The sequence below is a fragment of the Netta rufina genome (assembly GCF_964035555.1).
Source record: "Netta rufina genome assembly, chromosome: 25".
Classification (NCBI taxonomy): Eukaryota; Metazoa; Chordata; class Aves; order Anseriformes; family Anatidae; genus Netta; species Netta rufina.
This window is the reverse complement of record NC_140149.1, coordinates 302,013-317,512: the sequence shown is the minus strand read 5'-3', so window position 1 is coordinate 317,512 and position 15,500 is coordinate 302,013. Positions and strand designations below refer to the sequence as shown.

The 15,500-nt window shown below is 47.3% G+C and overlaps 1 protein-coding gene across 1 annotated transcript in view; it reads left to right on the top strand.

The window, feature by feature from the left end:
- The window catches only part of LOC311218765 (ankyrin repeat and MYND domain-containing protein 1-like), a gene marked incomplete at both ends in the record, with an annotated part of 35,297 nt that extends 26,778 nt beyond the window's left edge, over positions 1–8,519 (top strand). The window contains one exon of the mRNA XM_084301618.1: positions 8,356–8,519. Coding sequence (XP_084157744.1) covers positions 8,356–8,519 — 164 coding nt within the window. The remainder of the gene's footprint in view (positions 1–8,355) is intronic.
- Positions 8,520–15,500: the final 6,981 nt, after the last annotated feature.

The following is a 15,500-nucleotide window of genomic DNA, read 5'->3' as shown; positions in this document are numbered from 1 at the left end:
CCAACGTTAATGACCTAAGCCAACAAAGAGAGTTGTGCTGCTGGACCTTGTATTAATGAAATCAGGAAGGACTAGTTGGAGATGTGAGGGTCAGGGGCAACCTTGGCTGCGGTGATTGTGATATGGTGGAGTTCAGGATCTTGCAAGGAGGAAGCAGGGCAAAAAGTAGGCTTGTGACCCTGGACTTCAGCAGAGCAAACTTTGGCCTCTTCAGGGATCTACTTGGAAGAATCCCATGGGTAAGGACCCTAGAAGGAAAGGGAGGTTCAAGACAGCTGGTCAATATTCAAGCATCACTTCCAAGCTCAAGATCGGTGCATCTCTGTGAATAAGAAGGCAAGCAAAGGGAGCAGGAGACCTGTGTGGATGAGCAGGGAGCTCCTGGCAAAGCTCAGACAGAAGAAAGAATTCTACAGCATGTGGAAAAAGGGACAGGCCACTCAGGAGGGATATGGGGAAAATGTCAGAGTATGCAGGGATCAGGACGGCTAAGATCAGCCCTCAGGAGTCTCAAGCCCTGGAGATGAGAGAGGAAATCCGGAGAAAGGAGGACTTTCCCTTGGTCTAAGGGGATTGGGTCAGAGATCATCTAAGCAAACTCAACATCCACAAAGCCATGGGCCCTGATGGAATGCACCCACGGGTGCTGAAGGAGCTGGGTGATGTTATTGTTACGCCACTCTCCATAATCTTCGAAAGGTCGTGAAGAACAGGAGAGGTGCCTGAGGACTGGAAGAAAGCCTGTGTTATCCCAGTCTTCAAAAAGGGCAAGAAAGAGGACCCAGGCAACTACAGGCCAGTCAGTCTCACCTTCATCCCTGGAAAGATGATGGAGAATCTCATCCTGGAGGTCATCTCCAACCATGTGGAGGATAAGGGGTGATCAGGAGTAGTCACCACGGATTCACCGAGGAGAAATCATGCATAACCCATCTGATAGCCTTCTGGGATGAGGTGACCAGCTGGGTAGATGAGGGGAGAGCGGTGGATGTGATCTACCCTGACTTCAGCAAGGCTTTTGACACTGTTTCCCATGACATCCTCATAGATAAGCTCAGGAAGTGCAGCCTAGATGGGCGGTGAGGTAGATTGATAATTGGCTGGAAGGCAGAGCTCAGAGGGTTGTGCTCAGTGGCGCGGAGTCTAGTTGGAGGCCTGTAGCCACCGGTGTCACCCAGGGGTCAGTAATGGGGCCAGAGTTTTCCAACTTATTCATGAACGACCTGGATGAAGGAATGGAGTGCACCCTCAGCAAGTTTGCTGATGGCACAAAGCTGGGAGGAGTGGCTGACCCCCTAGAGGCTGTGCTGCCATTCAGAGGGACCTGGACAGGTTGGGGAGGTGGGCTGGGAGGAACCTCATGAAGTTCAACAAGTGCAAGTGCAGGGTCCTGCACCTAGGGAGGAATAATGCCAAGCACCAGTACAGTCTGGGGCTGACTTGCTAGAGAGCTGCTCTGCAGAGAGGGACCTGGGAGTCCTGGTGGGCAGCAGGCTGACTGTGAGTCAGTAATGTGCCCTTGTGGCCAAGAAGGCCAATGGGATTGCTGGGCTGCATTCGGAAGTGTTGCCAGCAGGTCAAGCGAGGTGATCCTCCCACTCTGCTCAGCCCTGGTGAGGCCACACCTGGAGTATTGTGTCCAGTTCTGGGCTCCCCAGTACCAGAGGGACATAGAACTACCGGGCAAGTTCGGAGGAGGGTTTCTAAAATGATTAGAGGACTGGAGCACCTGTCACACAAGGACAGGCTGAGAGAACTGGGCCTCTTTAGCCTGGAGGAGACTGAGGGGAGATTAATATATCTGAGGGGATATTAATATATCATTAACATATAAATATATATATATATAAATAAATAAAAATAAATATATAAAAATATATAATAATAATACTATATACTGCTATATAATATATAGTATATAATATATATATTTTTATATAATATATATTATATATATAATATATATTTTATATAATATATATATTATATACTATATATTATATAGCAGTATATAGTATTATTATTATTATTATTATATATATAATATATATTATATAAAAATATATATATTATATTAAAAAAATATATATATAAATATCTGAGGGGAGGGTGTCAAGAGGATGGAGCTCTTTTCAGTTGTGCCCAACAAGAGGATGAGAGGCAATATGCACAAAATTAAGCACAGGAGGTTCTGACTGAATATGAGAGGGCACTTTACTGTGAGGGTGACAGAGTACTGGGACAGGCTGCCCAGGGAGGATGTGGAGTCTCCTTCTTTGGAGCTACTCAAAAGTCACCTACATGCCATCCTTTGCAATGTGCTCTAGGTGACCTGCTTGGCGGGAGGGTTGGACCAGATGATCTTCAGAGGTCCCTTCTGTCATGTTAAGGGGTGTAGCTGATTAACCATTATGGGTCTGGTCGGATTCAGGGTACTGAACTATCACAATCACAGATTCCCCAATAACTGATTAACCGTTAGGGGTCCGGTTGGATTCAGAGCCCTGAACTACCACGGTCATGGATTCACCAATAATGTATAACCACCCTTACTCTACTTGTCTTTAATGAGAACTATCACGGCTATGAACAGTGCAATTTATTACAGCAACAGGTACACAGATTCTTTGGATTGCTGGCAATAGTTACTGTCTGCAAAAGCAAGCTAGCATGCATGAAATGCACAGGTGGCACAGGTGCGAAGCCTGGAAATTAAAAAGGCACAAAGACTCTATTAAGATTCCTAAGTTTCCGCGGAGACACAGTATAACCAAGCATTCAAATCAAAAGTGTTCCAATGTGGGGGAAGAGAGGCTCAGCCTGTTGACTTATCCCAGGAGTCAGGAGGTCCTCAGTATGGTATCTGCCTGGATGGTATCCCATCCTCGGGATGGTATCTCCCATGACGGTGGTATCTTCCCTAACGATGGTATCTTCCCTAACATGCCCTCTCTCTTAGGCCAATTTATATTATTTTCTATCTTTTAGGTGGAGCATGAGTGACTCTAGTCAAGCATATCTTAGTTATGATCGGTGAAAAGTTCTCCCATCTCCGTTTAAAGTAATAGGCTCCGAGAAATTCAGAGAGCATGCTCAGTGAGGGGTGGTTGCACCTTGGAGGCGGGTGACTTTTGGGATGGAGGTGTGTTTTGGTATTATAATGATATTATAGTGAGCAAAAGTACATAAGGGTACAGCATTTGTCAAAGCATGACAGGTCCTTGGCTCAGGGTAGCAAAAAATGCAGCTTATTGGTCTTGGTGTGCACAAGAACAACCAAGTCCCCACCTGGTCACAGAGCCTAGTCATGGTGTCTCCACTCCACTCTACACTCCGTACTGTTCCTTAGAGCTAGCACACCAGGTTCCCCCAGCGCGATAGCATCTAAGGTTGGAAGCCTAGGGAATGCTCAGGTAATGTAGCTGCACCCTACCCTGAAAGCCTCTTCAGTGCTGTACATTTTCTTTAAAATGTGAATGTTAGTTTTATTTTCCTAGTTACTTCAGGCAATTGTACCACACCTTCCTACCCCGCTCATTCTGTGATTCTGTGATTGATTCTGTGATTCTGTGATTCAATGCCACGACAGAGTGCGCCTTCAATACATCAACGCAAAACGGAGGACTAAGGAGAATCTCCATCCTTTACTGGATGCAGGGGGAAAACTTGTTACAAAAGATGAGGAAAAGGCGGATGTGCTTAATGCCTTCTTTGCCTCAGTCTTTAGCGGCAATACCAGTTGTTCTCTGGATACCCAGTACCCTGAGCTGGTGGAAGGGGATGGGGAGCAGGATGTGGCCCTCACTATCCACGACGAGATGGTTGGTGACCTGCTATGGCACTTCGATGTGCACAAGTCGATGGGGCCGGATGGGATCCACCCGAGGGTACTGAGAGAACTGGCAGAGGAGCTGGCCAAGCCACTATCCATCATTTATCAACAGTCCTGGCTATCGGGGGAGGTCCCAGTTGACTGGCGGCTAGCAAACACGACGCCCATCTACAAAAAGGGCCGGAGGGCAGGCCTGGGAAACTACAGGCCTGTCAGTTTGACCTCAGTACCAGGGAAGCTCATGGAGCAGATCCTCCTGAGAGTCATCATGCAGCACTTGCAGGGCAAGCAGGCGATCAGGCCCAGTCAGCATGGGTTTATGAAAGGCAGGTCCCGCTTGATGAACCTGATCTCCTTCTATGATAAAGTGACGCGCTGGGTGGATGAGGGAAAGGCTGTGGATGTGGTCTACCTTGACTTCAGCTAGGCTTTTGACACCATTTCCCACAGCATTCTCCTCAAGAAACTGGCTGCTCTTGGCTTGGACTGGCGCACACTTTGTTGGGTTAGAAACTGGCTGGGTAGCTGGGCCCAAAGATTCGCAGTGAATGGAGTCAAATCCGGTTGGAGGCCGGTCACTAGTGGCGTTCCCCAGGGCTTGGTGCTGGGGCCAGTCCTCTTTAATATCTTCATCAATGATCTGGACGAGGGCATTGAGTGCACCCTCAGTAAGTTTGCAGATGACACCAAGTTAGGTGCGTGTGTCGATCTGCTCGAGGGTAGGAAGGCTCTGCAGGAGGATCTGGATAGGCTGCACCGATGGGCTGAGGTCAACTGCATGAAGTTCAACAAGGCCAAGTGCCGGGTCCTGCACCTGGGGCACAATAACCCCAAGCAGAGCTACAGGCTGGGAGATGAGTGGTTGGAGAGCTGCCTGGCGGAGAAGGACCTGGGAGTATTGGTTGATAGTCGGCTGAATATGAGCCAGCAGTGTGCTCAGGTGGCCAAGAAGGCCAACGGCATCCTGGCTTGTGTAAGAAGCAGTGTGGCCAGCAGGGCTAGGGAAGTGATTGTCCCCCTGTACTTGGCTCTGGTGAGGCTGCACCTCGAGTACTGTGTTCAGTTTTGGGCCCCTCACTACAAGAAGGACATGGAGGTACTCGAGCGAGTCCAGAGAAGGGCAATGAAGCTGGTGAGGCGTCTGGAGAACAAGTCCTACGAGGAACGGCTGAGGGAGCTGGGCTTGTTCAGCCTGGAGAAAAGGAGGCTCAGGGGCAACCTTATTGCTCTCTACAGATACCTTAAAGGAGGCTGTAGCAAGGTGGGGGTTGGTCTGTTCTCCCCTGTGCCTGGTGACAGGATGAGGGGGAATGGGCTAAAGTTGCGCCAGGGGAGTTTTAGGTTGGATGTTAGAAAGAACTTCTTTACCAAAAGGGTTGTTAGGCATTGGAACGGGCTGCCCAGGGAAGTGGTGGAGTCACCATCCCTGGAAGTCTTTAAAAGACGTTTAGATGTAGAGCTTAGCGATATGGTTTAGTGGGGACTGTTAGCGTTAGGTCAGAGGTTGGACTTGATGATCTTGAGGTCTCTTCCAACCTAGAAATTCTTTGATTCTGTGGTTCTGTGATTCAAGAAGTACCATTTGATACAAAATTGGGAAGAGTTGCTAATCCATTAAGTGGTATGCTCCTGTTCAGAAGGACATGAGCAGGCTAGAGAAATGGGCAGAGAATTAAATTCAACATAGGGAAATGCAGAGTCCTGCATCTAGGGAGGGATAACTCCATGCACCAGTACATGCTGGGGGCCAACTAGATGTTAAGCAGCTCCTCAGAGAAGGACAACAGGGGTCCTTCTGCACAAGTTGACCATGAACTAGCGGTATGTCCTTGTAGCAAAGAAGACCAGAATCCTGGGCTTCTTTAGGAATTGCATCACTAGCAGGTTGAGAGAGGTGATCCAACACTTAGCATTGCTGAAGTCACATCTGGGTGTGCTGTGTCCAGTTCTGAGCTCCCCAGTGCAAGAAAAATGGACTTATTGGAATGACTCCAGCAAAGAACCACTTAAATTGATTAATTGCTTGGAGTACCTGCCATATAAAGAGAGGCTGAGAGATGTGAGATTCTTCAACCTCAACATGAGACAGATGAAGTGGGATCTTAACAATAAATACCTGATATTTACAAAGTTAAAATGAAGAACAAAGCCAGACTCTTTTCAGTGATTCTCAGTGAGAAGACCAGAGGCAATGGACACAAAACACATTGCATTCCATTTCATTTCAACACAAGAAAACACATTTTTCACTGTTAAGGTGGCCAAACACTAGCATAGGCTGTGGACTATCCATCCTTGAAGATTATCAAAACCTGACTGGACAGAGTGCTGGGCAACCTGCTCTAGATGACCCTGTTTGACTGGGGTGTATGTGTGTGAACTAGAATATCTCAAGAGGCCCCTTCCAACCTCAAACATACTGTGTTTTTGTGATTAGAAAGAAATTGAATATGAAAGGAAGTAGAAAGAAAAGAAAGCACACAGATAGAACGATTGAATTAATGAACGGAAAATTATCACAACACTTTTCAACTCCGCTAGTAAGATTTTGGTTGGATTTTTTTTTTTTTTTTTTTTTAAATCTTAATACGTAAATATTAAGAATTCTTAAATTTCTGGCCTGTATAAAGCATTTTCCGTCTGCCCTGGTTTTAATTAAGGTATCCACTAAAATGCCCAACTAAATAAACATTGTACACATACAGTTCAGCAGCTTTCTCAAAGTAACGTGTAGATTTATATAGAAGTGTATCATCCCATTTGATCATTGATATAGTCTATCCCCTATATATGCCAATGTGTCTTTACATGCTGTTTTACTGCTGCTAAAGAGGATTTGATAGCTTATCTATAACTGTGACCACACCCAATCTGAGCTTGAGGCAATCACAGAATCACAGAATTGTAGGGGTTGGAAGGGACCTCCAGAGATCATCGGGTCCAATCCTCCCTGTCAAAGCATGTTCCCTAAAGCAGGTTGCCCAGGTAGGCATCCAGACAGGTCTTGAATATCTCCGGAGAAGGAGACTCTGCAGTCTCTCTGGGTAGCCTGTTCCAGTGCTCTGTTACCCTCACGATGAAGAAGTTCTTTTGCATATTGCTGCAGAACTTCCTGTGCTCTGTTTTGTGGCCATTGCCCCTTGTCCTGTCTTTACAGACCACTGAAAATAGGTTGGCCATATCCCTTTGTCTCCCACACTTTAGGTAGTTATAAACATTGATAAGATCTCCTCTCAGTCTTTTCTCAAGGCTGAACAGACCCAGGTCTCTCAGCCTTTCCTCATAGTGATGATGCTCCAGGCCCCATACCATCTTTGTGGCCCTCTTCTGGACTCTTTCCAGGAGGTCCCTGTCTTTTTTGTACCAGGGAGCCCAGAACTGGAAACAGTACTCCAGGTGAAGCCTGAGCAGGGCAGAGTAGAGGGGGAGGATCACTTCCCTTGACCTGTTGGCCATGCTCCTTGTAATGCACACCAGGATCCCATTGGCGTTCTTGGCCACCAGGGCACATTGCTGACTCATGGCCAACCTGTAGTCCACCAGGACGCCTAGGTCCTTCTCCGCAGATCTCCTCTCTATGTGGTTGCTCCTTCCCAGGTGCAGGACTCTACACTTGTTCTTGTTAAACCTCATTTGGTTTCTTCCTGCCCAGCTCTCCAGCCTGTCCAGGTCTCGGTGATTGGCAGCACAGCCTTCTGGCATGTCAGCCACTCCTCCCAGCTTTGTATCATCATCCATTAATGTTTATTTTGGTGGGAGAATTACAGATTTATATTTATTGTTTGTCCCAAAGCTGTCTTAAATGACAGTAAGGATTAAAGCTTAAACGCTTACTTAGACTAGAGGTTTATAGCATCACTATTAAAGGCACCTGGCTATTCCCATGTATATATATATATTTTCATTAAAAAAAAATCTATATGGAAGGGTTTTAGTATAAGTTCAGTTTCACAGGAACTTTAACTGGAACTCCTATAAATCTTCTGGAGAGTAATGATGGTGGAGTTTTTGTTTGTTTTGTTTCTTCTCTCCAATTCTTCTCTCCAATTTAAAAAGACTTAAAACTCCCTAACTCAGATCAGTTTGAGCATTTCTGTTGCTCTAAAAGCCTTTGATTCTGTGCGCCCTGTTTCCTGCTTCCTGTACTTTTCATTGCAGAGTGACTTGCATTTATTTTGTACCTCATTTGGAAAACTCTTGATGTTTAACAGAGTCCTGAGGTAACCAATAGTATTAACCACAGGATTAGCACTTTCTCAGATATGTTTACAAGAAGAAACAAGTGTCAGTTGCATACCTGTGTGTGATCAGTTTGCTAGGAAGTTTATAGGTATGTAAATAGGTAGCCACAACTCCCTTAGAGTTGTCTGTTAACATCACACGTGATAAAATAGTGCCAAAATAGGAACATTCTCAAGTCTTCTACTTATTCCCAGTTTATTGTTCCAAAGAAAACAAAGCTTACCCAAACAAATATTGTACTTCTTGTTACTTACTTACATACTTTATCCATTAATTTTCAGAGAAATGTACAGGTGAAACAGTGCTGTCTGTAAGCACTGCAGAATGCAAAAAGAACATCATTGGCAAAAAGAAAAATGGAAGAGAAGGAAAAGAAGAAAAGAGAGGTAGAAAAAAGAGTAAAGTTAGGATTGGTGGAAGAGACCATCATAGGAAGAATGATTGACTCATTTCAATTTAAGTTTAATACCATTGTCCTTTCTGACTTTTACTCCACTTCCAATAAGGTTAAAACTGACCAGTCCAACAAGTTTTGAGGAACTAAAGCAGAAGCATCTTTCCATGATGTCACACATAAGCTCAAAGACAGATAATGTCATCAAAAAGAGTGTGTCTGTTGTGAGGGTATATACTAGTTATGTATTTAAATAAATGTTTGCAATTAGAAATATAGTGAAATTGGCTTTATCAACCTAATGTTCTATAGATATATATTTTAAAGCCAGCATTGCCTATTATTAAACTTAGTTACATATATTGCATCCTATAGGGGACAGAGGGACTATTTGGCAACTAGAGTCGCTCTGTAGGGGAGGTTTGTTGCTTCTTGTGGGTTGGATCTGAGACCCTAGGGAGAGATTGCTCAGTCCTTCTATGCTGCTAGCCCACTTCTTGCTTCTAGCCCACATGGGCACTGAGAATCCTGCCAGGAAAGTGAGCATATCAAGACTGACTACATCGCTTTAGGGGTGAGGGTTAACATAACGAGGACCAGGTGTTTTTCTCCTTGAGCCTGCTGCTGAAGGGGAAATGCTTAAGGAGGAGTGGACTTTGTTATACAGCTGTGCCACTGGCAATGGTTTGTCTTTAAAACTGTAAAACCCTCTCCTCGGTTGTGTGTGTGGGGGGGGGTGTGGTGGTGGTATGCTGGTGAAGAACTACCAAAGAGGAATAAAAATTCATGAAGACTGACCCAGTGAGAAGAAGGTTGGAAGGAGATGATGACCCACAGTTAAGTTGCAGACAGGCATGGCAAACAAAGGTTTCCCCAGAGCTGACCCCGACCCCAGAGCTGACCCCAAACCCCAAACCTGAGCCCCAACCCCAGACCCTCAACCCCAGACCCTTGACACTGATCTTCCATGCTCTCCAGAAACCTCCTAGACTGCTTCCTCTGAGCTGTATTGCATTTCCAGGATCTGTCTGGGAAGCTGCAGTCCCCCATAAGAACAAGTGCTGACAATTTTGCAACTTCTGCCAGTTGACTGTAGAACTCCTCATCTGTCTTCTCATCCTGGTTTTGCAGTCTATAACAGACCCTCACCAGGATGCCTGCCTTGTTGGCCTTCCCGCTGATCCTAACCCATAGGGATTCAACCTTATCATTCCCAGCCTCGAGTTCCACAGCATTAAAACACTCTCTGATATAGAGAGCCACACCGCCACCCCTTCTGTGCTGCCTGTCCCTTCTGAAGAGCCTATAGCCAGACATTGCAGCACTCCAGTCATGGGAGTCGTCCCACCACATTTCAGTGATGGCAACCAAGTCATAGCTTGCCTGCTCCTCTTGTTTGTTGTCCATGCTGCATGCATTAGTGTAGTTGCACTTCAGTTGGGCCATTGCCTTCTTCCCCAGCCCTGACATTGTTCCCCCTGGCACACCTCTATCAAGCCTTATTTCATCGCCACCCCCCTTCTTACCTAGTTTAAAGCCCTCTCAATGAGCCCTGCCAGCTCCTGGGCTAGCATCCATTTTCCCCTTAGAGATAGGTGGAACCCATCTGCAGCTATCAGACCAGGAGCCAAGTAAAGTGCCCTGTGGTCAAAAAAAACAACAGAATTTCTGTGTTGGCACCAGCCTCTGAGCCATGTGTTTATCAGTGCTTTCTGTGTCCTCTCTGTATCTTTCCCTGCCACTGTAAGGATGGAGGAAAAAACCACCTGAACTCCTGCTCCATCTACTATTCGTCCCAGTCCCCTAAGTCCCATTTGATAGCCTTCAGACTACTTTCTGCAAAATCATCACTGCCAGCCTGGACTATCAAAAGAGGATAGTAATCAGAGGGGAAAACCAGGTTGGGAAGTTTTCTGGCAATATCCCTGACCCTGGCCCTAGGGAGGCAGGCAGCAGACCTCCCTACAGGCAGGGTCAGGCTGACAAATAGGGCCCTCTGTTCCCCTGAGAAGGGAGTCACCTACAATGATCACCCTTCTTTCTTTCTCAGTGGAGGTAGACTTGAGGCATGGAGTCGACTTCCTTGCCCTAGGCATCCTCCTGGGTAGACTTTTCACCTCATCCTCACCCACCAGTCTCTCAAGCTCCAGGGCCTCAAACCTGTGTTAAGGGCACCTAGGGAGGCAGGGCCGGTAGGGAGGAAGGTTGCCTGCAACGCTGAGCAGGGACCTGTTTCCATTCCTCCTCATCTCCTAGGTCCCCTCCCTCTGCTTGACAGTGACAGGGCAGGGGGTCCATCCCCATTTGGGGTGTCTCACCCCGGTACCTTTTCTTCAGGCCTGGCAGGGAGTTGCTCCACCAGTCTATCTCCTGCTCACAGTCCTTGATGGCCCTTAATCTCTCCACCTCCTCCTTGAGCTCTGCCACCAGGATGACCAGGTCATCCACCTGCTCACACCTCAAACACACGGTGTCTCTGCCGACTTCAGATGGCACCAACAGGCTCAGGCACTCCGTGCATCCAGAGACCTGAACTGCTGCATTTTTGATAGGGCACTCAGTCTGGGTGGCCACAGACTTTCTAGAAAGAGATTTCTACCTAGTGTAGACCATGGCGTTTTACCTATAGGTAGACAGCCGGTAGATGAGTTGTTCTTATGAGTGGGGCGGAACGCCCTGCCCTGCCTGAGTGTGCCCTGACTGCGTGAACTGCTGCGCAAACTGCCATGCCACAACATACTGATGTGCTTGCCCGTCCTGGTCACTGCGCTCCTGGTCACTTCCACTCCCTAGGGGCTGCTTTTTAACATCAGGGGAGGGGGCGCTGCTGGCTCCGTCTATGCCTCATCAGCCTCCCTTGTGAGGGCTGCTGGGCCCTGGCAGCTCCCTCAGTTGCCATGAGCGGCCTCGATGTTGGAAAGAAAAAGCCCTGCCTGTCCTGATCCCCGCTCCACTGCAGGATGCGTCTGCCCTGGAGCTGATCACCTCAGTGAGATAATGGACCTTGGAGAAACAAACCTGAGCCCCAGCCATGAGCCTCAACTCCAAGCCTCAAAACTGGACCAGTGACACCGGACCTTCGAACCCAGAACCCCCACCCCAGACCCGACCCTGGAGCCTCCATCCTGGACCTGACCCTGAGCCACGGACCTGGACCTGACCTGAGGACTCGGATCTGACCCCAAGCCCTGACCCCAAGCACCAACCCCATGTCCCAACGCTGAGTCCCAGTCCAGAGCCCCAGCACCGAGTTCCAACCCCACACCCTTGACCTAGGACCCTCCACCCCAAAGCTGACCCCAAGCCCTGGACCCGGAACTGAGCCCAAAGCTCAGGCCAAACCGGAGCTGACCCAGGCCCCCAAAATGGACCTTGGAGTTGGACCCGAAGTTAATCCCAACAATGAGCCCAAACCCTGAGCCTGAGCCCCGTACACTCAAACTGGGACCATCGATCCCAGATGCTCAACCCTGGACCCTTGACCCCATAGTCCCCACCCTGGAACTGACCTGAAGACCCGACCCAGCAGCTGACCCCGAGCCCCTGACCCAGGAGCTGACCCCGAGCTTCTGACCCCAAAGCTGACCTTAAGCCCCCAACCCAAGAATGGACCCTGGACCTGGAGCCCCGAAGCCAGACCCCAAACCAGGCCCTTGACCCTGAGCCGCTGACCCTGGAGATAACCATGAACTGTGACCCCTGAAACAGAACCTGGACATGGAGCTAACCCTGAGTCCCAACCCCAAGCCCCATCCCCAAGCCACAGCCCTGAGCCCCAAACCCAAACCCCAGCCCTGGACCTGATCCCGAGGCACGGACCTGAGCCCCAGACCCCTGAGCTGACCCTGAATCTCGACCAAGGAGCTGACCCTCAAGCCCCCAACCCTTGGAAGAGGCCCTGGACCTGGACCCCCAACTCTGAGCCCCAACCCCAAGCTCCCAACCCCAGAGCTGACCCTGACCCTGGAGCTGACCCTGAGTCCCTGAAACCAGAGCTGACCCCAGACCTGGAGCTAACAAGACCCCAGAGCCCCTGACCCAGACCCGACCCCTGATCCCCCTACCCTGACCCCCAGAACTGGACCCAACCCCAAATCCCAAACCTGAGCCCCAACCCCAAGCCACAACCTGAATCCTCAACCCAGGACCTTTGACCCCTGAGCCACCAACCCAGACCCAACGCCAGAGCCCCGCACCCAGTTCTGACCCTGAGCCCCAGACCCAGACCCATGCCCGAACCCAGGACCCTTGACCCCAGAGTTTGCCCCGAGCCACAACCCTGAGCCTGACCCCAAGCCCTGACTCTGAGCCTCTGACCCTAGAACTGACCCCAGACTGTTGACCCCAGAGTCCCCACTCCAGAGCTAACTATAAACCCCAGACATGAGCCCTGGACCATGGAGCTGACCCCAAGCCCGAGCCCCGGAGCTAACACAGGACCTGGAGCTAACCCCAAGCCCCATCCCTGAGCACCAACCCCAAGCCCCAGCCCTGAGCCCCACCCCAGACCTGACCCCAGATGCCCCACCAAAGGACAGTAACTAGTAAGGAATAGTAATAAATAAATAAATAAATAAATAAATAAATACACAAATAAAAGGGAATGGGAAATCAAGGAAATGAGTAATATCCAAAACAAAGACGTTTTAAAGAAAGCCTCCTCGGGTGCATATTGGCACATTGGAAGGATATTGTTAGAACTGGGGGCACAGAAAGCAAGAGGACTTTCACTAAGTATTGCAATCAATGGTGGCCACTATATAAACTAAATGGCCACTTTACGGATCAATCGACTATAACACTATCTTGCAATTAATGTTGTGTTTGAGGAGAGAAGGAAAATAGAATGAAATGTGTTATATTGATATGTTGTTTCAGCATTTTAGTGGGAACAGGAGTGGAATTAAGTTGGCCTTTGGTGTTGGCATGAGAAAAGTACAGGCTGGAGAAAGATAAAGGAAGGGTTAAAAGAGTTGTTTAAGGTGTTAAAGGTGTGGCATGCAGTATTTAACAGAACTGTTTGAAGCTGAATGAGCAGGGAAAGAGGATGTAGGAATGTTAATAGTTCTGCCTCAACAGGAGGCTGTGATCTCAAAATCACCAGTGTGAGCCCTTTGGGGCAGGGGGACCATGATGGGTCCGAGAGAGTTGTCCTGGAAACAGAAAAGCAGTTAACCCTTAAAACAACCTGAGTTTATGAGTGAGCCCAGATTGCCAATGGGACCGCTCAGGGAACTGTTGACGATTGCATTCCCCTGACCAACCCCACGCTGAGACTATAGTCACCCCGGAAATAATGAACGGTAAATACCAAAATCTGGTTAAATTGGGAATTGAGAATCTGTTCCAACAAGATCCGAAAGAAACCCCTATGGAATTTTTGGACCGACTATGAAATGCAATGGAAAACAAAAGAAACAAATGAAACTGGAGAAAATAGGAGCTAAATTAGAAAAAGGAAAATGGACACTGCCAGACAGGCGAGAGATATTGCCAAAAGCTTATGCGAAGCAAATATTGGGATGTTTGCATGCACAAACACATTGGGGTACAAAGGCGTTAAGTGATCATTTACTAAAACAATTTGGTTGCATTGTTTTTTTTTTTTTTTTTTGAAATAGCAAAGCAAATTACACAACATTGCATAACTTATCAGAAGATAAATAAGAAAGTGTTTCAACAAGCAGCCACGGGAGGGAGAAAAAAACAAAACAGCTTATAGGCCTTTTGAGAAAGTACAAGTTGATTTCACTGAATTGCCCAAAGTAGAGAGGATAAAATATCTATTGGTAATAGTGGATCATTTAACACAATGGGTAGAAGCTTATCCCGTAGCATGAGCTATGCCACAAATGGTGGTAAAAATTCTATTAGAACACCTGGTACCTAGATATGGGATAATCCAGTACATTGATTCTGACCAGGGCACACACTTCACTTCTAAAATAATAAAATTATTACCATACTCCATGGCACCCACAAAGCTCAGGGGAAGTAGAAAGGCTGAATCAAACAATAAAACAACAATTGGCTAAATTAATGATCAAGACACAAATGCCCCGAATGAAATGCTTACCATTGGCACTTTTAAACATAAGAACTAAACCACACAGTGAGACTGGATTATCACCATATGAAATGTTATATGATATGCCTTATTCTCAAGGGATACCTCTAGGGAAAAATGTAGTTGAGGATTGTAGCATCCAGAAATATATAATTACTATTGGAAGGAGATTACAAGAGCTAAGAGAAATTGGAATGATGGTTCAAACACCACCTTTAGGATTTGCTATTCATAAGATACAACCAGGAGACAAGGTCTTAATAAAAAAACTGGAGGGAAGAATCATTGAATTCCCGATGGGAGGGACTGTACCTTGTTTTACTTACTACTGAAACAGCTGTGAGAACAGCAGAAAGGGGTTGGACCCACGCATCCAGAACAAAAGGACCAGTAACTACTGAAACTTGGAGGGTTGAGTCCGCTCCTTGGGAACTGAAACTCAAGCTAAGGAAGAACTAGTATTCTGGCAATGAGGCTCTGCATGAATTAAGGATGCTAAATAAAGGGAACAACCCTGAAGGGAGGAAAGGGAGAAGGCAAGGCCGGGGCAGGACCATCCACTGAGGTGTGTATGGTCTACCAAAGGAGGCAACCCGTATGGGTATTGACTGCTGAGTGAGAGGGCCTCGACTGGACTTCTCCCACACTAAGGTCAGGTTGTCCTGAGAAAATAATATAAGAACCTCTTTTTTTTTTTTTAAACCTATATAAAATTGTGATTTGTTTTCCAGGAGCTGGGTCACCCTGACAGGCTGAATGGTAACACAAGCCTCACTAGACCCTGAAAGCGGGCCCAACCCCTTGATTGAAGGCATTTGCCTATTATGATCCAGCTACGTGGGCAGAAGATGGATCCTGGGGCTATAGGACCCCAATATATATTCTTAATAGAATAATTAGGTTACAAGCTGTAATAGAAATAGTTATGAAAAAAAATGGAGATGCACTTGGATTAATTGCAAAGC